At 34.0% G+C, this 26,258-nt stretch overlaps 1 protein-coding gene across 3 annotated transcripts in view; it reads right to left on the reverse strand.

The window, feature by feature from the left end:
* Positions 1 to 896: 896 nt before the first annotated feature.
* LOC110605997 (uncharacterized protein At2g38710) overlaps positions 897 to 26,258 on the reverse strand; it is a 28,760-nt gene continuing 3,398 nt past the window's right edge. The window contains exons 2-7 of one of the 3 annotated variants that reach the window (XM_043953387.1): positions 24,908 to 25,041; positions 23,354 to 23,473; positions 21,416 to 21,530; positions 4,591 to 4,698; positions 3,163 to 3,256; positions 897 to 1,409 (exon numbers count right to left, since the gene is read on the reverse strand). In XM_043953387.1, coding sequence (XP_043809322.1) covers positions 1,204 to 1,409; positions 3,163 to 3,256; positions 4,591 to 4,698; positions 21,416 to 21,530; positions 23,354 to 23,473; positions 24,908 to 25,011 — 747 coding nt within the window. In that variant the 5' untranslated portion in view covers positions 25,012 to 25,041 and the 3' untranslated portion in view covers positions 897 to 1,203. Of the gene's footprint in view, positions 1,410 to 3,162; positions 3,257 to 4,054; positions 4,194 to 4,590; positions 4,699 to 21,415; positions 21,531 to 23,353; positions 23,474 to 24,907; positions 25,042 to 26,258 lie in introns of those variants that run through there. The other 2 variants (XR_006349437.1, XM_021744703.2) reach the window with 2 other exon arrangements.

Genomic DNA, 26,258 nt, shown 5'->3' on the forward strand with positions numbered 1-26,258 from the left:
AATTTCAATTTGACTTTTAATCGACCAATCATTTTTTCATTAGTCATTTGAAGGTTAACAGATTGATATTGCATCTTCTCCTTATTTTTTGAGATTTCAGAATATAATATTTTTAGTTGAAAATTTTATAATTAAAAAATATTGAAGGATAATATGATTTAAATAAAAAGAAATCATCAATTATGAGCCGATGAGAAAAAGTTTTAAATCTATTTAGGTACCTGCCAATTATTTGACATTTGAAAAAGGCAAATTAAACGATTAAATCGGAACAATTGCAATACCCGATTCTCATTTTTTATCTCTTAGATCTAAATATAGATTTGGATTATTACCAAGGTACATTTTTCGTTACGTTTTAATTAAATTTAAACTCAAATCCAATTAATAAATACCATAATTAATGCAGCCAAAGTTCAAATTTTCGCCTAAAAAGTTGAATATGAGGTTTGCAATTTTCTTTACTAATTGGTTTGAATCAAATCCACCAAGAAGAAGAAGACATGCTGAGAGAGGAAAACAGATAGATAGACCTCATATTGAATGGACCAACAATTAGCTTATCATCTCTACTGTTAGACTGGTATTATGAAAATGAAAAAAGACTGCAACACATCATGAAGCGGAGGGGCGAAAAAAAAAATAAAAAAAACCTACTATTTAATCCTTCAATCATATTATACTTTATAATTTTATCCTATTTTTAACAATATATTATTTAATTCTAGCTTTTTAAAAATATTTAATAACAATAGAAAAAACTTTAATGACGAAAATGTATATAATTGTAAAAAACTCGAGAGAAATAGTCAAAGAGCATCATGGCATCAAACACGGTGACTTACTAGTTTTTTTTTTTTTTTTTAGAAAAAAAAAATGATAACCAAGTATCAATCTGGCAATAAAAAGCAATAGAAAGTCACCATAAACAAACACATTGGTAAATTTCAAATTTTCAGTGAGCCTTCCAATACGAATATTACATAATACACATAAATATGGGTTCCACCATTCGGTGGGTTCCTTTTTTTGCTTCTTCAAAATCAAATGAATTTGAAGAATGACATAGAATGTTCATACCAGACATTGAAGCAGTTTGCGTTGGAACACGAACAAATCTATTCCAACCCCGGTGTCTTTTTGAAATAATTCTTTGATAATGGCAAACAAAGCTTGCTAATTAAGCAAAAGCTTGTTTAAATATCAATGATTGCTGGGCTTAACCCCATTAATAGACGGAGCTGCACCCCTGGTTGCCTTCACATATGAGACATAGTCACTATAGGTCATAGTAAATAACGTGCTCTGATAACGTGTCAACTGTATAGACTTCCGAAGTGACTCGGTGATATGGCCAGTGTAACCCGCTTTATGCATTAGCGAGTCGATTGCTTCCACTTTTGTCCAACCTGAACCAAATATTACAAAATTATAAACATACAAACTCAATTTAACTTAACAAACTTAATTATAAACATACCAACTTAATCAAATTTAATACTCTCTTCATCCCATAAGCGGATAGTTATTTTCATATGAATTAAGAAAATGCAATTAATACGAAAATAATAAATTTTATATTATTTTTCTGATACATTCTATTCATATTGTTCCATTAGTAAAATTATTCTTAAAATTAATAAATTTTACTTTTCTAATGCATATTAATAAGTATAATTAAGAAGCTAATGAATAAATTACTATTTCAAAGAGAATGGTTTAAAATTTGAAACATATGAGAAGGAAAAGTGGCCTACAATTTGAGACAGGAAAGACAATCTTTGCGAGTCAAAGGTAAATATAAACTTTTATCATTGGTTAAAGCACTAATGCATGGAGTGGAAGGCATATTATGCCCAATATATACGCAAGTCCAAGTGCTCACCTGCATGAATGAAATGCTTGACATCTTGCCCAAAATTTTTGTAATTGCAATTTCTTTAATAACTTGCATTAAGGACCGAGTAAAATATTGCGGAAAAATCAGGTATCAGGGGCCACATGCCAAGAACAAATCACTCATGAGCTAATAAACACAGATTATAAAGAAACATTGGTTCATATCCTCCCAATAGAACCTGGTAGAATCCATTATCTGCAGCTCTTCCTTTTTTTTTTTTTTTTTTCAATTTTTAGGATTTTGATGTGGCATTTCTTTGTCTTAATTTTCTCCCTGCTTTCTTCTTCTTCCCCTCTTTCTTTCTTTCCTTCTTAATTTTGCCCAAGTTGCGGGACCAAATAGAAAATAAAAAAAACAATTTCCTGATGAGTTAGACTAGATTATTACACTTATAAACATCATTAACTTGTTTTAATCCTTAAAAGGTAAATTTAAAGAGCAAAAAGGTCATTAATACTTTATTGAATTTTCTACTAGTACTAAACATGTAACTATTCCAAAATTTAGGATACTACCAACTAGTGCATTTTATGCTTGATCACCAACACAAAATGTGAAAATAATTGAAACATTTATATTAAATAGGATTATTTCATTTCCAATTAGAGCTCATCACAATCCCGCCTAGCTTGAGTCACCAAAAACCCAAAAGCTGTCCTACTTGGACTAGCCTAGTGGTGGCCGACAACCTCTAATACGGGCAAGGATGGAGAATACTGTTTGTATAATGCCCAGCTCAAAAATTAATAATATAAAATTTCCTTATATCATATTGGGTTAGGATTGAGCAAGAACGCAAGTCTGAAAAGGTTCAAGAATTTAGACCCAGCGTTTTTCATTCATCAGTTAAAAATTACTTCTAGTTTGTCTATTAAACATCACTCAACCTCAATTACGACTGCAACAAAATCATTAAAACCATATGCTTGTCAACTTCAATAAGAAAATTTGACTTGCAACAATATTGGAATTTTAAACTATAGCTTGCATGCTTAGTGAGCCGCCCAAAACAGTTTTCCCCTTCTCTCTTCTCGTCCTCTCATCTATGCATGTTAAAGAACAATTAAGAAACAAAAAGATGGGGAAGAGCAGAAAGCAAGAAGAGAGATATCATAAACTTCTTTTCATGTTCAAAGTCATTCCGACCACAATGGTTCACTGTTATAATGATAAATATATACTGAGTTTTAAGAAACAATGAAAATTTATTCACCACTTCAACAACTATGAGTAATAGTCCCAAATGTGGGAACAAGGCTTACCTTCATGGGCAGCCACCTCAGGTAAATATGTGGCGCTTCGCCTCATATTGCTGTTAGGATCAATGAACTCAATAATTAAACCATGCTTTCCAATCTACAATCAAAATTGGAAAAGAATAGAAAATTATCATGATTGTTATTAGATTTATTCAAGTAGAACTTCAAAGCATTTGCAAAGTATAAGATGTTAAATACGTTCTTTTATATAAGAAAGTTTAGTGATAACAACTGGTTCCTCCACATTTCCTTATATTAACATCCAAGATAACCGGCTTATTTACTTGTTTATCAGAATAGGAGAAAATTCAGTGTATTTTATCAAGAGATTATGCACAAATTTATAGACAATTACTTCCTAGGATTAAAACAAACTAATTAGGAATCCATACAAGCTCTATCCTCTAACTATTGTTTTCTAGCATACAACTTCCTGTATCTGTAATTCTATCCCGAAGCTGGAGAAGAGATATTAATCAATCCAGCTTGTTACAGATATAATCAACTAAAGCTCCATTCAGGGCTTTTATAAAACTATCTCCTAGCTACTCTCCAATCTTGATGGGCCTTGTGCAAATCATGTTGTGAAATAATTGAAAGCAATAAAACACATTGCTCTTGGTCTTTAGCAAATAGATCTAAGTAATCCGAGTACAACAATCAATAAAAGTAACAATCCAACGACTACCAAATAGTGAGACAGTTTGTGTTGGTCCTTACACATTAGAATAAATAATCACAAAAGAAATTGAATTTTTATTATTGCTCAATGGATAAGAGTTTCCAATATACTTGTCATACTCACTAAGTATCACAAAATAAGAAACCAAATTGAGTCCTACAAAATAACTTAGGCTATAGTTTTTCTAAGATAAAAAAAGATAGATGTCCTAACCATATGTGACACTGTATTATTTTCCGGTTGACATCCTTATTTATCCAAAAAAAGGCCTAACTCAGATCTGAATTCCCTTCCAACATATATAACTCATCACACAGCCTACCATTGCCAATCTTCTTGCCGGATGAAGGTCCTAAATAACACAATGATCAAGAAAGAATTCAATTTTACACTTAATTGCTTTGATAAGAGCATTAACAGATAAAAGATTAACAGAAAATCGAGGGAAATGAAAAACTGAAGAAAGCTTAATTCGAGGAGCACAAATAATAGAAAGTGTCTTATAAATAGGGATAAAAGAGCCATCTAACCATTTGAACACTATCATGGTTTGAACATGATGAGTAATTAACAAAGTACTTGGACATGTCATGTATCTATTCGTACCAATAATTCAAAAAGCAAAATAGGAAGTGAGAGCATTATCTAACGTCACAAAGTTGGATGTTGTGCTAGAAGATGAGAAGGTGAGAAAACAGACACTTGATACTTAAAATTTCATGAGGAAAGAATCTCGGTGGAGGTAGCACCTTGGGTGGAGGAGCTTGTTGACTCCTTGGGTGCCTCCTCGATTGCCTCTGACAGATTTGCTTGAAGTTGTGTGTTGCTCCATTTTCCCCACACCTTTGTAGCATAGCCTTTAGGAACAAGGCGGGCCTTTAGACAATCTATAGAACTATCTAGATTCACTTTCACCTTGTATATCATCTATAATCTATAGCTTTCTCACTTGAAAGTAAAGGCACTAGTTTTCAAGTATCATTAGCATCTAAGCGACCATTTTGTCTTTCATTGTTGCACACTAGCCAAGATAAGACAAAGCTTTCACAATAGTTTTACGAGTAGAAATAGAATCTATTGAAGTGAGAAGACAACAACAACAACAAGACAATTAGGTATAGGACATAAAGGATGGAATAGGCCAAGTAAAATTACATTTGCCTTTATGAAGAACAATAGAAAAATCGAGATAAGAAGCTGGTGGTGGAAGGTTTGAGTCGAGAGTAATTGATCTCCTAAAATAAAAATGAATTGATAGAAGGTTGAACATGCATTAATGATTGATGGAGACTGATACGGATTCAATAGGGCAAATTTCTAACAATGGTGTGGAGCAAACTTATGTCATTCAAATGGATCTAAAAGGAGTTCAAAATCATATTCATATGATCTATATATATTTGGGGCGTGCTTCAACTCATATGGGACAGATTTGGTGCAACACTTGCAATCATAGGCTTAGGGAGCCTAATCAAACCTATGGGCTAAAACTACACAAAGAGAAGCCTAAAGTGAAGATCAAGTAAGACTTTTGTGAAGACTCAGCTTTGTTATGATGGACTTGCTATATTTTATGATTTAACACTTGTTTTATTTTAGCTTTGTTTGGGCTTGTATTCTGGGTATATTTTATCTTTTAAGTTTTAGAGTGTTGGGCCATGTTTTGGGCTTATGTTTTAATACTTATGCGTTATTTTAGTGTGTGATTGGGCTTGGGCCTTAAATGTTTAAGTCAAACCCAAGAAAAGTGTTTAGGGTTTTATTTGTTTTTCTCCTTACTATATAAGGATAAGAAACAATTGTAAGAGGCAGCTTTTAATCAAACTTTTCAGAATTTCTTTCATGCCTTTGGCGTGTATTGCTTTGAGTGAGAGTGAAGATTTGCTTTCATCAATTGCACCAGGAATCTTGGCTAACTTATCAACTATTCGTTGTGGCGTTTGTCGGATTCTCATCTAAATCCTTCGATTATTGGTGTTTCAACTTCTCTAAGTTTGGGGTGCCATAGGAGGTGGGTTTATCAAATCTTTAGATTCCGTATCTACTTGTGCGTGTGGGTTTGAGGCTTGTGCCATAGGGTTCCGCGTCAGTTGGTATCAGAGCCAAAGTGAGGCAAATTCTTATTTATCTTAGAATCTAGAGTTTTTTTTATTTTTTATTTTTTTTGAATTTTCATTTTCTTCCTTGTTTTCGATGAAAGCTTGTGTGGCCATGGCTGCACCTTCTTGATTATTAATCATCAAAAAAAAAAATTCAAAATCCAAAAAAAAAAAAAACATCGCCTTTGCCTTATTTACCTTGATGATATGCTTCCTTTTTCATCTATATTGCCTCACCTATCTTAATTAATTGCAGTAATTTATGGGAATCAATTTGAATTTTGAATTTTGAATTTGGTCGAATCCAGATTAGGAAATAAAAGAAATTCTGCCTATTTCCTAAAGTGCACATTTAGGGCAATTGCATCTAAATTGATTTGATGTCAAATCCTTCTTTTAACACCAGAATTTTCGTCCATGTTTCTGATCTGAGAGAAATTTACATTTTTCTTTTCTGATTCTATTTGTGGGGTTTTGATACTTTCTTTTTTTGGGTAGATTTAAGTAGATCCATATTTAATTTGCGTTGAAGTGAATTAAATGCAATATTTTTTGTTCAGGTTCGTTTTTATTTGATTTCTAAGTTTCTTTTTTGGTTTAAGCTTGCTTTTGCTTCCTTTACATTGCTGGAATATTGTTTGCTTGTGTCTATACTCTAGGTGATATTTTTCAAGTAGCACAAAACCTAGTTCATGTGTTACTTTCCAAACTGTCAGTTTCTTCTTTCTAGTTTTTGCGCGCTTCCTTCTTTCTTTAGGATTTCTTCTTTGTTTCATTAAACGCACCTTGTGGTTGGTTGGTTGACCTTAGTTTCTGAAGTGCAATTGAAGAATCAGCAAAAGAATAGTAAGAGTGCAAACACTTGAGTATTTCTTTAACACAATATTTGCCAGTTCTTTTTGTTCTTTGTTGATTTAAGGTAGGATGAGTAAAGACAAGAATGTGGTGGATCGTACTGATGGAAGTGAATCGAATATGGGTAATGATTATAAGCTCTTTAAGAAGTCAGTCAGTGGTGAGTTACAAAGGCTCAATAAGACTCTTGAGAGGTTGACTGAAACTATGGAGAGTTTGAATGTCTCACAAGCTTCCACTTCTACAAGAATACCTCAAAAAACTCCTAATTGCAATAATGACTGTGATGATTCGGATGTGTTGGTTAATAATGTGTTGCTTGCTGCACATTGTGAGATGCTTGTTGCTAGGCGTGCTCTGAATATGCAGGTTAAGAAAGAAAGCCTAGAACAACGGGAAAACATATTTCACACTAGGTGTTTGGTTAATGGAAAAGTGTATACTCTCATTATTGATAGAGGTAGTTGCACAAATGTGGCTAGTGTGTATATGGTGGAGAAATTGGGTTTGGCTTCTATTGAACACCCTAAGCCATACAGATTGCAATGGTTGAATGATTGTGGTGAGGTTAGGGTTACACGCCAGGTGGTTATACCATTTTCTATTGGTAGGTACAAGGATGAGATATTGTGTGATGTGGTACCTATGCAGTCAAGCCATATGTTGTTGGGTAGGCCATGGCAACATGATAGAAAGGTGCAACATGATGGGTTCAATAACAAGTACTCCTTCACTCATGAAGGACAGAAGCTTATACTCGCTCCTTTATCACCTCAAGAGGTATATGTTGATCAAATAAAGATGCTGGAGAGGGAGAGGGAGGCTTCGGCCTTGGCCACAAAGGAGAGTGAGAGCTTGAATTCTGCGGAAAAGATGAGAGAAAAGAGTGAGTTTGAGGGTAAAGAGGTTGGGAAAGAATCAAGACTAGTTCAAGGAGGGAAGGTGGAGAAAGAAAAGGAGAAAGAAGAGCCTAAAGTTCCAATCTCAACTTCCATAGAGATTGAAATTGAAGAGGAAGTTGTAATGCATGAATCTAATGTAGTTGTTGTTGAGAATTCCGTCAATGAACTTATAGAAGAGGTTGTGAATGATGAGGGACATGGGGAGCACGTGATTGATGAGGTGGAGGAGGTGAATGAGACTGTTTTGGAAGTTGTAGAGGAGAATGGGTCACATCCACAAGATCTTTCTATGACTAATATTTTTATGCCTAGTTCATTTGTTCTTGATGTGCAGGTTGTTGATGAAAACATTCATGATGAAAGTTTTATCCTATTTCCACCTATTCAAAAGGAGGTCTTTGAAGACACATGGGTTCCTAAAACTTCCCTTTTTGACATAAATATCAGCAAGATTTGAGGACAAATCTTTTCTAAAGAAGGAGAGAATGATACGGATTCAATAGGGCAAATTTCTAATAATGGTGTGGAGCAAACTTATGTCATTCAAATGGATCTAAAAGGAGTTCAAAATCATATTCATATGATCCATATATATTTGGGGTGTGCTTCAACTCATATGGGACAGATTTGGTGCAACACTTGCAATCACAGGCTTAAGGAGCCTAATCAAACCCATGGGCTAAAACTACACAAAGGGAAGCCTAAAGTGAAGATCAAGTAAGACTTTTGTGAAGACTCAGCTTTGTTATGATGGACTTGCTATATTTTATGATTTAACACTTGTTTTATTTTAGTTTTGTTTGGGCTTGTATTCTGGGTATATTTTATCTTTTAAGTTTTAGAGTGTTGGGCCATGTTTTGGGCTTATGTTTTAATACTTATGCGTTATTTTAGTGTGTGATTGGGCTTGGCCCTTAAGTGTTTAAGTCAAACCCAAGAAGAGTGTTTAGGGTTTTATTTGTTTTTCTCCTTACTATATAAGGATAAGAAACAATTGTAAGAGGCAGCTTTTAATCAAACTTTTCAGAATTTCTTTCATGCCTTTGGCGTGTATTGCTTTGAGTGAGAGTGAGGATTTGCTTTCATCAATTGCACCAGGAATCTTGGCTAACTTATCAACTATTCGTTGTGGCATTTGTCGGATTCTCATCTAAATCCTTCGATCATTGGTGTTTCAGCTTCTCTAAGTTTGGGGTGCCATAGGAGGTGGGTTTATCAAATCTTTGAATTCCGTATCTACTTGTGCGTGTGGGTTTGAGGCTTGTGCCATAGGGTTCCGCGTCAGAGACGAAAGATTTTGTGGACTAGACATTGCATAGACAACGTAAATTTAAAAACATCTTCCTCCCCTTGACTTGCATAACCAGATGAGAAGAAAGAATGGAGCGAACCCAAAAAAGGTAACATTTGAAAACACAATACAAGGACTTAAAGTAGGAGAATCGTATGTACCATTATTTAATATGAAAATATCCAAAGAAATACACATTTGAGTGACTTTGAATATAACTTAGTTACCTATAGTCGAATATCTCTCACAAAACAAGTACTATTAAATATATGAGGTACAATAGGAAACAAAATTTAGGAGCTATATGGTATATGGGATGTCACCTCCCCAAATAGATAAAGGCATGCGATTAATCAGAAAATAAGTTGTTCACATAGCATCAACCCGAGGATATATTAGAAACTTCCATATGAAAGAGTAAAGCTCGAGCTATCTAAAGGAGATGCCGATTTTTTTTTTTTGCAACCCTATTTTGGGATAGAGTATCAACACTAGAGGACCAGTGAAAGATGTCATTTTATGTCATGTAATTCTGAAAATATACACATAAGAGGTATTGATTTGTGTTTTAATTTTAACACAAAATACACAAAGGATAAAAAATAATAATCCAGAAAGTCTTTGTTAAATATAATATAACAATGTAACATGAGAATAATTGTCAATGAAGATAATAAAACATTTACATCCTTGATTTCAAAACAATAAGATATGGACCCAAAACATAAGATAGACTAACTTAAAAGGGCACAAAACTTGTTTATTGACATGAGATGCTAAATGTTTATGATGATGTTGGGCAGATTAAGAAGGATGTCCCAACTGGTGAACTTCAAAAGGAGAAAGAATTAGAGAAAGCAAGAGATAGATAGAGACCCCCCATACTCACAATCTCTACCAATAATTTGTTTTGTCATAAGACCCTAAAATAAAAAATAGTCACAAAAATATGAGAGACAAATTCAGGGCTTGAGTAAGTTTACAAACAAAACCTAAAATAAAAAAATTGGGTAAACACAAAACAGAAAATAAGAAAAATGATGATGTTGGGTTGGCAATTCCAGCGCCGAAGACACAATAAGTACATCCATTAGCTAAAGTAATTGAAGAAGAAATTACACACGACTGAAAGTTGGATAAAGTATCAGAATTACCTTTCACATGATCTTTACAGCAAAATTAATGATCCACTTGGACAAAGAAGAAGAACGATATGCAGTGGAATTACCTAACTCTGCAATGACAGGAGAATTGGTAGACTGTAGGGTTGCTTGATATTGAAAGAACTGTGCAAACTCATTTGCAAATACCAAGACAATTTTCTCAACAATAAAGCAACAGTAGGCTGCTAACCTACCATATAACCCATTTGAGGGCGTTGATTATTTTTCTGAAGTTTCAAACATGTGTTTTATATGCCCAGGTTCATGACAATAATAACAAACAATTCCCTCCTAAATCAAAATTAGGAGTGGTCTTCCCACTATGCTAATTACTCCTATTACCATTAACCCAATCTTTGTTTCTTGATCTATTTCTCGATCCACTAGCATTATGACTAATAAGAGGGTTTTTGACAAGATGTGAGACTTGAGAATTCTATGTACAAATTACACGTGTGAAAGTATCACGAAAAGAGAATATCTCAGAACTAGAGAGACTAAGATTTAACAATCTCATATTTTGGAGAAAGACTAGTAAGAAAACTCATAACAACCTTTACTTACGTTGAGCCGGTTGAACTACATAAAGACTAAGGGGTAACAAGTTATTGAATTCCCTGTAAACCCTTTTGAAATCTATAAGATAAGCATATATTGTTTCTCAAAGCAATAAAAACCTTTCACAATCATAGATATGAGAAAAATTTCCCTTGCCAAAATATAGGAAATCTACATAATCCATCAGCTTCTTAAATTATAATGATTGGTTAAGCTAATTAGCTACCTCTAAATAGAGTCTCGAATATACAAAAATACCTGAGCATCCTCCCTCAACCATGTTTGATTTGTATCATCACAAAGTGGATAACTAGTACGACAATCATCCTTGTCTATGTTGCATAGTAAACTCGTACCATCTTGCCCCACTCAAAATAATTAGAGCTATTCAACTTGTGTTTGATGATCTTAATCATCACAGAAATCCCATCAGTCACTATTTTACTTTTCTACCTTTTTTTAATTTTCAAATACCAAAAATCACAGAATGACAAACTACTGCAATCTAAACAAAAGGAAATAAAACCTTCCCGAACACTAAAGAGAGAACAATTAAACACCTAGCAAGGTACAACACCACCCCAGTGCAGGCAAGGTGATGTATGGACGAAAGGTGGCAGATGGAAGGCACTCTCGAGAAGGCAGATGGTTAGGCGCTAAAACTTAATGGCATGCAACTCTACAACACTTGCTTGCTAGCATGTGCAACTCCACAAGACGCCTAATGAGCCTATGGCACATCAATGGCGTATAGGCAATCCCTCCAGTTGCTCACGCAGAACGCTCTAGCAATGGGCTTATAAAACCTCACTAACATGTGCTACTCCCTAATGTCCCTCTAAACTGGCTCGTGGCACAACACTACCTATGCAGTACCCGGTCAATCCAAGCAACACTCACCACCAAGCATGAGACACATCAGTAGTGCATTAGTGCCTAAGAGCTTCCCTAAGTGCTCTTGAGCAATGCTCCACCAATGGGCCGATCAAACCTCACTAGCATGCTAAGCTCCCTAGTTCTCTACCAATACAATGATCCACTAGTGGTGCAAAACTCTTCCAACGGGTAGGTATTGTTCACCTATTCTACGCAAAATGAGTTTAAACACATGGAGAGCCTAGTTAAATCATTGCTCTTACTCCATAAAAATTTAAATAGGCATATTCAAAAACACCAAATATTTTCTCTAATTTACAGTTATATATAAACATTCTAATTTTGGATCACATATCAGCTTTTAAGTACCCTAAAATCAATTTGAAAAATTTTGAACTTAGCTAAAAAAAGAGCCAAAAGACAATCCGCAGTCAATGCAATTTATTATGGATCACAAAATGAACTAGGAATATTTTAGCACTCTAAAATCTACATTTAGTTGCTACAAATTTTAAGGTTTGGCTACAATTGTTCCAATACTAACAGTTTATATTCTTGATACAAAAAAATTGGCGAAAAAAGTTTGGCCTTTTCTATCTAGTTATCCATTAAAATTTTAAATTTTAGAACTTCAAAAGAATAAATATTTTACTTTTAAAAAGAAATAATATAATTTTTATATAATAGAATCTTTTATAGAATCTATTTAATATTTTTCTCATTCATCCCTTCTCAAGCATTTTTGCGAAGGCAATTGGAAAGAAAAGGTGAAACCCATACACTAATTGACAATTACATCCAAAACACATATCATAATGGAAACAATTGTAGCAAACTCTCCAAATCATTACTACTAAATTGCATACTGATTTTAAAGATGAGGATTTTTATGGTTTAAAAATGAGAGATTTGTAGTAACAAATTAAAGATGGAAGGCTCAAGTGTAACAATGATGGGCAGGGAGAACAAGGCCATGAGAGAAGGCCCAAATGGCAGGTTTATTCTAGAAGATTTGGCAACGGCAAAGTGGCAGTAGGGAGAATCACACCTAGGAGGGAACCAGCTTATAAATAAGAGAGAATTGCATGAGATTGGCATGATCCTGATTGTTCTTATGGTATTTTCTACTAGCATAAAGCTTGGGGGAAAGCCTATTGTTGCAGCCATAGTTGTGGAAAGGGAATTGATGATTGCTTTTTTCTGTTATTGAACTTATTTGTATCTGTTGGAATTGATGACATTCTCTTTGAGAAAATATTTCAAATGTGATGGAGTGATTTTAAAGGAGTAGATCTCCTTATTTGTAACTGAAATTAGGCTGCTTGTTTGAGTTGTATTAGTTGATAGTTGTTAGCTTTGTAAGGCTTCTCCTTTGCTTATAAAAAACAAAGAGATTGTTATTGTAAAAAAGAGATAAAGTGAGTATTTTATGTAGCGACTGGAAAGATGAAGAAAAAGAAGAAAAAACAAGTTTTTTGTACTATGTATTTATTAATGAAATCTGAAGTTATTTTCTACCATCTTTTTTTCTTATTGGATGTGCTATTTTGAAGTTTTGATGATGTCCTTATTAAAATTGAAATTCTAGCTTCTGATATATTTCTATGTTTGTGATGTTCATAATTTTAGTTAACAATTTTATCTTTTAGCTAGATATTTTTCATGCCTAAATTCAAATAGTAGTATCAGCTTGTTTTTTATTTCTTAACATGGTATTAAAGCTTCTTTTGATTTTTCAACATGCTATCAAAGCTTATTTTTCATTTTCAAAAGTCATATCAGAGCCTAAATGATAGGAATCTTTTTCAAAACATTTGTGGCTGTGTTTTGTTGAAGTAAAGTTTGTTTTTATCAAATTTGTTATTTTCCTCCACTTTCAAAGTTGAAAAGTTGTGAAATGTTGGTTCTTCTTATGTGTTTTTAGTGAGAGGTTGTTATAAAAATTTGTGTAGAGGGACTCGCAAATCCATAAACTATAAAACTTTTTTTAAAGAGACCGCCAAGTCTATAAACTATAGAGTTACAGACCGAAATGTCTTTAAATTATAGAATAATTGTTTGAAGGAACCAACACATTCATAAGCTGTCGAAAATTTGCTTGAAAGGACCTGTATGTTCATAAACAATAGAAAATTTATTTGAAGAGACGTACATGTTCATAAACAGCTGAAATTTGTAAAATTATCTATGAAAGACTTTGTTTGTTTTGAGGAGGTTGAAAAATTTGAAGATTGCATTTGTGAAAATCTCATGGAGTGTTAAAATTAATGAGATGAAAATATTTCAAATGTGATAGGTTGGTTTTAAAGGAGTGGATCTCCTTATTTGTAGCTAAAACTAGGTTGCTTATTTGAGTTGTATTAGGTGATAGTTTTAGCTTTGTAAGACTTCTCCTTTGCTTATGGAAAAGGAAGAGATTCTTACCGTAAAAAAGAGAGAAAATGAGTATTTTTATAGTATATTGCTAGAAAGATGAAGAAGAAAAAGGGAAAAAAACAGTTTCTCGCACTCTATTTTATTAATGAAATCTAAAGTTATTTTTCTTGTTAAAATTGAATTACAACTTTTGATATTCGATGATGTTGCTAGATATTTAGTATTTTATACAAAAATCACACGCTCTATTTTTTTTTATTTTTGATGCTTATAATTTTTAGTTAGCTATTTTTTGTACTAAATTCTAACATAGTATCATCTTGTTTTTTATTTTGCTTTTTTATTTCTTAACATGGTATCAAAACTCTTAATTTTTTTAACATAGTACTAGAGCTTTTTTTCATTTTCAACATTATCATATTCCAGTTTATCAACATCAAACTTCTGCCATTTTCTCCATTCACTTCTCCATTTCTTTGCTTGTGAAGATATTTGGATTGATTGGTTCCTTAATCTGCCAATTGGCACCTTTACAAAAAAAACACCAGTGTCTCACTTCTCCATTAAAAACTACAGATGTGCTCTTCACTGCTCTTCTCTGGCTCCAATTTGAAGTTTCAACCCACCACAATTCTACTTCCATTACAACATTGCAGCAAGACCTCACCAAATTTGCCCCTATTTTTTTTTTTTTTTGAGATCGCAGAATCGACTCCATCCCATTCCCTTGACCATACTATTCCTCTTATTCCACACTCTACTCCAATCAACAATCGCCCTTACCATTATAGTCCTGCTCAGAAAAAAGAGATTGAAAGGTTAGTGGAGGAGACATTAAACGCTAGTGTTATTAGGCCTCATACCATCCCATTTGCAATTAGTGTCTCATTGGTGAAGAAGAAGGATAGGTGTTAGAGAATTTGTATGATATCGAAAGTTAAATAAAATCACCATCCTTGACACGATAATATAAGAGCTTCTTGATGAAACATATGGCTTGCTTACTTTTCCAAATCTGATTTGAAATCAGGCTATCATCAAATTTGGGTGGGTGAGCCAGACAAGACAGCATTTTGTACTCATTCTGATCATTACAAGTTCATCGTTATGTTGTTTGGGCTCACAAATGCACCAGCCACCTTTTAATCAGCCACGAACGATCTCTTTTAATCATTCCTTGGCAAACTCATTTTGATATTTATTGACAATATTTTAGTTTATTGCAGCACTTAGGAGGATAATTTACAGCACCTTAGTATGACCGTGGATATGCTTCAATCTAATTTCTTTATTGCCAGTGTTAACAAGTGTGTTTTTGGCAGGACATCTATTGATTATCTTGGCAAGATTTCTACTGCTTAAGGTGGCCAACTCCAAAGTCCATTTGAGAAATTCATGGGTTCCTGAAATTAACCGGCTATGCTTCATTGCAAGTTATGGCCAACTTGCTCAATCCTTAGGTTCCTTGTTAGAAAAAGACGATCACAATAATCAACTGAACACCGGAAGCTCACTCTGCTTTTGATTCTCCAAGAAATTTTATTATTCCAGCTCCTGTGCTTGCTCTTCTGGATTTTGTGAAAGAAATTATTATAGAATGTGATGCTTCTGGTAAAGGTGTGTGTGTCATTTTAATGCAGGGTCTTCAACCAATTGCATACTTCAGTCAAGAACTGTCTCCTCATTTGCTTTCACTTTCAGCGTATGAGGCGGAGCTTATGGCATTTGTTTTGGCAAAACAGCATAGGTGCACCTATTTGTTGGGGCAGAAATTTTTTGCTTCAGACAAACCATTGGAGTCTCAAACATCTGCTCCAACAAGACATCATTCCACCATCACAGCAAAATTGGGTATCCAAGTGTCACATACCCAGATTCTCCATCACAGAATAATAGAAATTAGAGAAGAAATAGAGAAAAGAAGGGGAGGAGTAGAGAAGTAAGAGAGAAGAAGCGGAGAAATTAGATCTATATTGATTAGAAGTTTAGAATGACAATCCTGGAGCTATTCCATTTCTTTTATAGGCCAAATTCTTCTAATGAAAGCTAGAAGTAACTGTTCCCACCAATTCCCTCTTCCCTAACAGATCTGTAACAACTAACAACCCCCAGACATCTAAACAGAATATAACTCCCTTTTCTTAACTACTACTAGATTCTTATATGTATTACGCCCTCCATGAGTGCATTCTTGTTCCCAAGAATGCTCAAAATCTGAAACTGAAACTGCAATGGTTCTGTCATCCTAAAAAACCTCCTTTGCTTGGAAGAAACGTAACTCCAGCTGAAATGATCCATAAAGCTTAGCTGAAGGGACTAAATAAACTTCCTTTTCATTCTCCAAATTTTCCATGCTTGTTCCATTAAGATCACAAATAGAATCTGATGTTATAACCTTCTTCCTTTCTCTTCTTGCTATTTCCTATTTATCTTTCATAAGGATTCCAGAATGACAACAGCTGAACTCACCATATTGGCTCCCAAAATATTGCCACTTAGTTTCCAGCACCCATGCCTGTTGTAACACCTTTATCTTTCTTTTTTCCAAGAATTTCAGTAGCAAAATATTCAGTTTTGGAAATGAGTTGTGCAAACACTTCATATTCAACTAATATTGTCCTCATTTCAGACTCTAGTTGCTGATCATCAACATCTTCACCATTCTTCTCCTCATAGGCCTCACATACATTAAACATGTCAACCAAAAACTCATACTCTATCTCAAAGGCTTTGTCTTTCTTATTAGAAATTTCGCACGAGACATATTGTTCTTCACTAGGCTTTTAAAAAATTGATCATCACTAATAAAGACAACAATCTTCTTCTTTATCACTTGAATTGATTGCTCAAATCTTTCCATTTTCTGATCTAAACTTTCTACTTCTTGAATCACTTTTAATCCTCTGTTCTTTGAATCACTTCCATGATTCAAGAATCTCAAGAAAACAATCACGAAAGACTAATCTGATTTTTGGGAAGCAAAATAGGCACTCGAGGAGGGAACTTTTGGGGAAAATAATGAAAGTAGGAAGAGGAAGAATTCCAAGAAAGAGAGAACAACAAAAAATCTGAATAAAGGGAAGAGGGAGAAGGCGAAGAAGAGAGGAAGAGGGTAAATCAGAAAAGTAAGAACAGAAGAAGAGAGGAAAAGACAGAAGAAATCGCATAAAAGGAGGAGGAGGAGGGAGGAAGAGAAAGGAACCGAAGTAACCTGGTATTTGGGAAGACTAATACTGATCATGCAACTCCAATGAAATAATTTCCGGTACTTACCTGCTGACCCAACAGCTCTGATACTAGTTGTCACATAACCAAATTCTCCATCACAAAATAATAGGAAATAGAAAAGAAATAGAGAAAAGAAGGGAAGTAGAAGCAGAGAAAATTAAGAGAAATAAGAATTTAAAGAGGAGAAAATAGATCTTTATTGATTAGAATTTCAGAATGACAATCCTGGAGCTATTCCATTTCTTTTATAGGCCAATTTCTTCTAAAGACAGCTAGAATTAACTGTTCTCACAAATTCCTTCTTCCCTAACAAATCTGTAACAACCCCCAGACATCCAAACAAAATATAACCCCCCTTCTTAACTACGAGACTCTTATATGTAACATTAAGCTTTTGGGCTATTGTTTTAACAAAGTATAAACTCAGCCATGTTGAGACCATATTGGGTTGACCTTGATGCAGTTGCCACCGAGATCTCTCATGACAGTAATCTCAAGCCCATTGTTCATGGGTTGACTTTGAATCCGAATAGTAAGCCACCATTTGCTCTCATTCATGGGCATCGATACTATAAAGGCTACTTTGTTATTTCTCCTACATCAAGCTGGATTCCTCAATTGATACATGATTTTCATTCTACGCCCTCAGGGGTCATTTGAGGGCCTATAGGACCTATCGCAAGCTTGCTTCTAGTCTCTATTGGCCAGGGATGATGACAACCATCCAGACTTTTGTTACAGAATGTTAGGTTTGTCAGAAAAATAAGTATGATCATTAACTCCAGCAGGTTCAACTCCACTTATTCCAATTTCCAAACCAAACTTGGGAGGACATCTCATTGGATTTCATTTCAGGTTTACCAAAGTCCCAAGGGATGGATTGTGTTTTGGTTGTGGTGGATCGCCTTTCAAAGTATGCCATTTTCTCCCTTTCAAGCATCCTTTCTCTACCAAGCAAGTTTCTGGGCTATTTAACAAAAATATTTTTAAGCTACATGATAGTCCATTGTCCATAATTAGCCTGTTTTCATCAGCAATTTTTGATCAGAAATTTTTCACTTGATGAAAAGCAAACTCAACTCAGATCTTCCTATCGTCTTCAAACTGATGGCCAAATGGAAGCCCTTAATAGAATTCTGGAACAGTACCTTCGCTGCTTTGTTTCTTAACAGTCTCGCATTTGTATGGAATATTTACACTGGGCTGACTATTGGTACAATACCACCTATCAAGGAGCTGCCAAACATACGCCATTTCAGCTTGTTTGAGGCTGCCTTCCACCTACATTGCATCAATTCCTTCCTGGTGAAACTGTGTTGATTATGTTTATATTGCTTTAGCAAACCGAGATGAAATTATTGAAGCAATTGAAATTTAATCTCAGTCAAGCACAAGCTCAGATGTCTTTCCAGGCTAACAAACATAGGCGGGAATTAGTTTTCAAAGTGGGGGATGAGGTCCTTCGTAAACTTTGTCCTTATAGGCAAGCTTACTATCAAGGACAGAATTTCTCCGAAATTAGCCACTCGTTTTTATGGTCCTTTCCGAATTCCTGAACATGTTGGATTGGTGGCATATCGATTGAAACTACCTGCTGATACCAAGATTCACTCAGTCAGCAGCAGAAACTTCAAGGTCAGCATACATCAACAGTTCCTCATGAATTGGCTATAACTAATCCCATCCAATTTTTGCCTGAAGCAATTCTAAAACATTGTTCTATTATAAAAGACAATGCTCCCTGTGAACAGCTATTGATCCAATGGATTAGTATACCTACTGAGGAATCAATTTGGATTGATTTAAATTATTTCAAAGGTCAATTTCCTTTTTTTCAACCATGAGGACAAGGTTGTCCCTTCAAAGGCCAACAATGATGGGCAGGGAGAACAAGGCCGTGAGAAAATGCCTAAATGGCAGGTTTATTCTAGAAGATTTGGCAAAGGTACAGTAGCAACATGGGAGGATCGCACCTAGGCAAGAACCGGCTTATAAATAAGAGAGAATTGCATGAAATTGGCATGACCAGCCCTGATTATTCTTCTGTTATTTTTTATCAGCATAAAGCGTGGGGGAAAAGCCTGTTGTTGCAGTCATAGCTGTGGGAAGGGAATTGATGATTTTATTTTTTTGTTACTGAGATTCATTTGTATCAGATCTAGTTTATTAATATCAAATTTCTGTCAAATGCCTCCATTTTTACTCCTCCAATTCTTTATTGTGAAGTTATTTGGATTGATTGGCTCTATTAAAGAAGAGCCTCAGGCACGCCCAAGGCTCCAGGTGCACGAGGCTCAGAGGTCAGCTCCTTGACACTCCCCAGGCAAGCGATGATTCACAGACACACTCAGGCACACCTTGCACCTAGCCTCACCTCGGCAATCTAGACACCCTATTCAGAGTTGGCTGGCTTTTTCCTCACTCCAAATGCAGATACAACAACTCCCAATAAAGAAAAGAAAACAAAGAAGAAGAACAAGAAAGAGGAAGGAGGAGCAGCCCTGAAAAAACAGAGGAGAAAGAACGTGTACTTAACTTTGTGTGCTCCTACAGATCAATTACTTTTTATTCTTCTTCTTCGTCTTCTTCTTCTACTCCTTTCTTTATTTTTTTTTTCTTTTGGATTCTTCTTCCCCTCCTCCTCATGTCTTTCTTTCTTCTTTTAGGTTTTCTAATCTCTCTTTTCTATGTTGCTATGCTGCCCAATTTCACTTTGATTGCCGACACTGGAGATCTCAAACACTCATGCATGTTTTATTTCATATTAAAAATTAAGTAATTTATTTTTAATGTGATTGTTAAATTTGGTTCAGGCCTAACTCACCCCAAAAGCTAGCTCAAGGGGGAGGAGTGCCTATGGCCCATATAAGGGGCACATTACCCCTTTCCACAACCGATGTGGGATTCAACACACCCCCTTACGCCTAGAATTTTCACCGGTGCGTGGCACATTTATGGGGCGCCCAACATCGGATGCAGAGGCTCTGATACTATGTTAAATTTGGGCAAGGCCTAACTCACCCAAAAGCTAGCTCAAGGAGGAAGAGTGCCCATGACCCATATAAGGGGTACATTACCCCTTTCCACATCTGACGTGGAATTCAACACACCCCTTCACGCCCAGAATTTTACTGGTGTGCGTGACACATTTATCGGAGGCCCAACATCGAATGGGGAGGTTCTGATACCATATTAAATTTAGGTCAGGCCTAACTCACCCCAAAAGCTAGTTCAAGGGGGAGGAGTGCCTATGGCCCATATAAGGGGCACATTACCCCTTTCCACAACCGATGTGGGATTCAACACACCCCCTCACGCCTAGAATTTTTACTGGTGCGTGGCACATTTATGGGGCGCCCAACATTGGATGGAGAGGCTCCGATACCATATTAAATTTGGGCCAGGCCTAACTCACCCAAAAGCTAGTTCAAGGAGGAAGAGTGCCCATGACCCATATAAGGGGCACATTACCCCTTTCCACATCCGACGTGGGATTCAACACACCCCTTCACGCCCAGAATTTTACTGGTGTGCATGACACATTTATGGGAGGCCCAACATCGGATGGGGAGGCTCTGATACCATATTAAATTTGGGTCAGGCCTAACTCACCCCAAAAGCTAGCTCAAGGGGGAGGAGTGCCTATGGCCCATATAAGGGGCACATTACCCCTTTCCACAACCGATGTGGGATTCAACAGTGATCAAAGATTTTAAGTATTTTGAATTACTTTTACAACAATAAAATCCTTGTTAATGCCATTATATTATCAAATTACATACTATTGTATAATATTAAATTTATTTAATTTCTTATTGCCATTAAATTACTTATTATCAAAGCTCTCAAAATCAAAGTCAATATATTCAAGAACTTCCTACACTCTTTTTGGTGGTAATAAGTTTAATTCTATAATATCTAGGTATCTATCAACATACCTAGTTATTTGATAGTGAATTGATTAACGTTAATGATGTCTTAGATTGATGAATTTAATGTCCTTATTTGATTTATACTTATTATTTAGTTATTCTCTTAGTTTTAGTTTTAATTGTAATTATAATTATATTTTTAAATATCTATTTATTTTATAAAATTTTCAAGTTTTTCAACTGTGACCATCACATTATTGTGTCACAGGCCTCTTTCAATTACACACAACTTGATACGAATTCATGATAGAGATACAAGTATCCCAAGAATTAAAATGTCAAAAAAGCACATACCTCCCAATCAAGATAATTGTTAGCAGTTTCATAATCAGTCAGAATGGAAACTGTACATTCTAGAGACGACAATTCTTTAGGTTGTATTGGAGGAAATCTGCGATCCTTCAAAGCACTACAAGTAATAAAAAAAATAAAAAAAATAAAAAAATAAAAGGAAAATTGACGCAACATAAGATACTATGTGAAAGGCATCTAGAATGATTAAAAAGAATAACGAAATGTGAAAGCAGTTAGACATTCTAATTATAAACTAAAAGATCATGAGGAACAAATATTATCATTGTCAATTCAACATTCAGCAAAAAATAAGTAAATAATTTCACTTGTTTTAAACTTCTTGGGACTTGGGACTGGGAGATGCCAAATTAAGTAGCAAGCAGACTCTATATTAACTAGTAAATAGGAATAGTTAACTAATAAAGTTGCCAAGAGTTTCTAGTCATCCAGACCATGGCCATTTGGTCCAAGCACAGAGGAGTTGAGCTTCAACAATATTTCAAAATCACTGTACCCAGAGTAAGAAGCCACCAATAGAAGAATAAGAAGAAAATCAAGTGATAATTCTCATTTTCATCCTCTCTCTATCTCTTTCTTCCTACCTCTTGAAAGAATAGGAAAAATCACTATTTTCATTTTACTTTTTTTAAATACAAGTGTTTTTTTCTATTATTCAAGAAAATTAAAATTACTAAAAGTTGTGGTCTAATCGAATAAAAAATTTGATGTATGCCTATTTGACCTTCCCCTTTTGGCGGGCAAAATGCCTTTATTACAATTGCAAAATAACAAATGAAACGAGACAAGTGTCATTTCCTTTCTTTGAATTCATAAATTATGTAACCATCAAAGTGAACAACCGTATATAAACCAAAGAACATGAGACAAGCATTTTCCAAATTTAAGCATTTGCATCATTTTTGACAAATATCATTAACATGGATGTTCCCATGAGCCAGTATTGTCAAGTTTGTTAACGTGTTTATTAAACCTATTTATGATGCCAATAAGAATCATATGCCAATCAAGGCCCACTCATGGGATGAACACACAAGTTTCATAAAATCACATCATGATTACCATTAATTATTAATTATAATAATGAGTTTTAAATGCCATATCAAATTGATTCAACCTTCACAAACAAGTCCAAGTGATCTTTATCCAGCCAAAAACTCCAGAAACTTGCAAGAAATTTGGCTCATTTGAAGCTCTATTTCTCAATTGAACTTTAATTGCAAGACTTTATTGTTTTCTCGCCGTGAAAAATCTTACACACAGAACAATCTTAACCTTTCTTGAACGAAAATTATAGTGATGAAAAAATAAAAAAAGAAATAAGGAAATATGAAAAACATATCTAAAACAATTATTTCTCATTTTGATAACCTGGAAGCATGTTATAATAGGTTAAAGTCATTGCCTTTGAAACAAAATTAAAGTTTAAGTAATTTTATTGAAACATATTAAAGTTTAGCGATAAGAATGAAACAGCCTTCAAAGTTCAGTGATCATTGATAAAAATCATCCCAAGTAGTTTTATTGCACATTTGTATTAGTATTCGGCCTCTGCAAATTTTACCATACTGCTTTTTAAACTGAATTTTCACGTATTGCTCAATGCACAAACATCAAGTAGCATAGTTGCAAAACTAGATATATCCTGCAAGCTAATTGCACTACCAAACATATAGTCACAAACAAACTTCTACATATTCATGCACACAAAACCAGATAGAGATGGATAGATAGATAAACAAACAAATAAATGCAGGTGTATACACACACACAGAGAGAGAGAGAGAGATACAAAGCAGTAGAACTACAAACACATGAATGTATTCCTCTTCAGGAAAGGGAGAGAGACAAGTGAGGAAATTAGATTATGGAAAACATCATAGTACAGATTCATGGTTAAATTGAAAAATGTTGTAATACCTCGTTAAAGCATAGTCCCTAAACCCATTAATCAAGTGTCGAGCTTCTAGTGTTCCAATGCATCCACGTAAACGAGGCTCACCACCATTGACCACTTTCTTCCAAGTGACAAATAGGGGGCTGAAACCAAATCAATGTCATGAAAACAGCAAAATAAGAGGCCCAAGTTAATTTCACCATCAGACATGGTGATTGAAGTTATCACTAAATTAATGGATCATTGAATTTTACTTGCTCAAACTAAAAATTGCTTAAATTTTCATTGAAAATCAATTAAGGACACTTATATTTAAATCTGGAAAGGGAATGGCCAAAAATATGAAAAATGCATTCCAACTAGAATTTTTCAAATCCAATTGAGATGATTCAATGGGCTCATCTAGAGAGACGAAGAAGGGGGTGAAAGAAAGATGGCTTAATGGGTCCAGAGAAAATTGTAATCAAATGAGCTATTTGTTTTATGAAGAATAATGTAAAGCACGAAAAACATACTAAAGTTAATCTGGGAATATAAAGTTTAATTTAATATTTTATTATGATCCAAATCTCAAAAATTTAATTTGTAATCTAAGTTTCATACACAAAGGAAGAGAGGGGAATCAGCACGAGATAGGAGAAAGAGACCATTGCTTGGCAGACTTTTTGGATCCAATCAACTTAGTGGGATAACAATAAAAAAATAAAAAATAATTCTAAATAGAATGACACGTTGACCTGGCCCTTTTCTAGTCAAAGCCCAATCAAAATGACTTCAATTGATAGGGAATGAAATTAAATTATTTTAAAATAAAAAATTTAAATAATGACCAAAAATGGTTTCAAAAACCATTAATGAAATTAACCCAAAAGATTCTAGTATGTAAAACAACTAAATCTACCCACATCATCCTTGTAGATCATGCACATACACGTACAAATTTTATTGTGTACACAAGTTTTACCAGAAGAAGGCACTAAGAAATCAATTATGCGTACAGGCACCCAAAGAGCACCTCTGAGAGCTAATAATAGGAAAACGTAACGTTATGTCATTTTATAAATTTAAGTCAATAGCGTGAGAATAAGCAGAATTGACCATGCATGAGCCATGTCATTTTAGTTGATAAGCAATAAAATCACAACCCTAACAAGAGAAGAGAAGGTAAACAAAGATAAATGAAAACACTAAATTAAAAATGACGAGGAAAAGTTGAAAGCACAATACATGTGCAAACTTGTTTATTGAAAACCAACATAGTATGAAGAAAAATCCCTAACCACTGCCACATCCCATTTTAATATGCATGTATAGAAGAATGAGATGCAACATTTTATTGATTGATTTATTGATGACATTTAATTGTTAAACGGATTAAATTGATATTACTCAAGAAGCACAAAATTGCTTACCAAATGCAGAAAAAGCTCCTACATGATTCTTACCCAAAAAAAAAAAGAAGAAGAAAAGAATTTCATAAACCCTAAAAATTTAAGGTAGAGGGCAAGTGCCAAAAACTATAATCATCCATTTCAGAAAAAGTCACTTAAAAAGCATAAAATACAGAGAGATATTACTGTTGGCCCTCATCAAATGCAGGAGGAGGAGCTTCCTCGCTATTGTAGTGAGCGACGAGGGTGTCAAAGCAATAGACTGCCATCTCCCTGTTTGCAGAAACCATTTCTTTTCTCCTTCTCCTGAATTCAAGTCTCTACAAGAAACATAACACAACACATTATTGCTCTACTCGAGATTGGTATTCAGTAAATTATAGAGAAAGATGGAGTAATTGCCTTGTTTGACTGTTGTTGAAAGACTTTTTAGTATGGTTCTTTAGTCTCTTGGTTTTTAAATAATTGAAGAAACTCTAAAGAAATAACTTTTTCTTTTTTACTTTTTTATTGCACTTGCATAAATATATTTGAAATTTTTAAAAATATAAAATTATTGATGCATCAATAAAAATATTAAACACACATAAAATATAATCTACAATTTTAGTAATATTAATAAATATTACTCCCTCCAATCCATAATTTTTTTTCGCTTTACTTTTTTACACATATTAAAAAAGATAATTTTTTTATTAAGTTTTCAATTATACCATCTCAAAGACATTTACTTTTATTAAATATTAAAAGATTAAATATTTACTTAGAAAAATAACATTTAATAAGAGATTTTGAAAATATGACGAATTAAATAAGGTTATAATTGTCAATTCATATGTTACTATAATGTAAAAAAAAGAAAAATAGAGAATAATTTTGAAATAATAAAAAAAGGAAAGGTAAACAAAATTATGGGACGGAGAGATTAATATTTATAAAATACCGAATTAGAAATTGGATAATCTCCCAAGTCTAAATTAGCATTTGCTTCAAATCTTTCTTTGGGATAATTCGAACAAAAGATAATCCAGAAAAAGTGATTCATATAAAGAGTAATTTAAATTAGGGCCATGCACGATTTTTGGATTCCGATCTGTACTAGAACCAAAAAAAGAGGCAATATTATAGGAATTGAACCATACCAAACTTATTTAATTATTTAGTTCTGATTTTAGCTCTTTATCAAGAACTAAACCAAAAGCACACAAGAACCATACTTAACCGGAACCATTCCAAAGAACCAATTTTATGTATATGTTTTTTAATAATTTTAGAGATATTAAGATTCTATTATATAGTTTCAATAATATTTTTATATCTCATACAATTTCAATATAATCTCATAAATTATATTATCAAAATTATATTATTCAATTTAAAGAGTTTAAGTCTTAGTTTTATAAAGTGTTGAATAACACATTAGTAGAAAACCATAAATAAGTAAAGGTATATAAAAAATAAGTTATTTGTGAGCTATTCAAAACTTTACTTGATAAAAAATTAGTTCATTGCATGCTTGTATTATATATATATATAT

Source organism: Manihot esculenta, chromosome 18, assembly GCF_001659605.2.
Source record: "Manihot esculenta cultivar AM560-2 chromosome 18, M.esculenta_v8, whole genome shotgun sequence".
Taxonomy (NCBI): domain Eukaryota; kingdom Viridiplantae; phylum Streptophyta; class Magnoliopsida; order Malpighiales; family Euphorbiaceae; genus Manihot; species Manihot esculenta.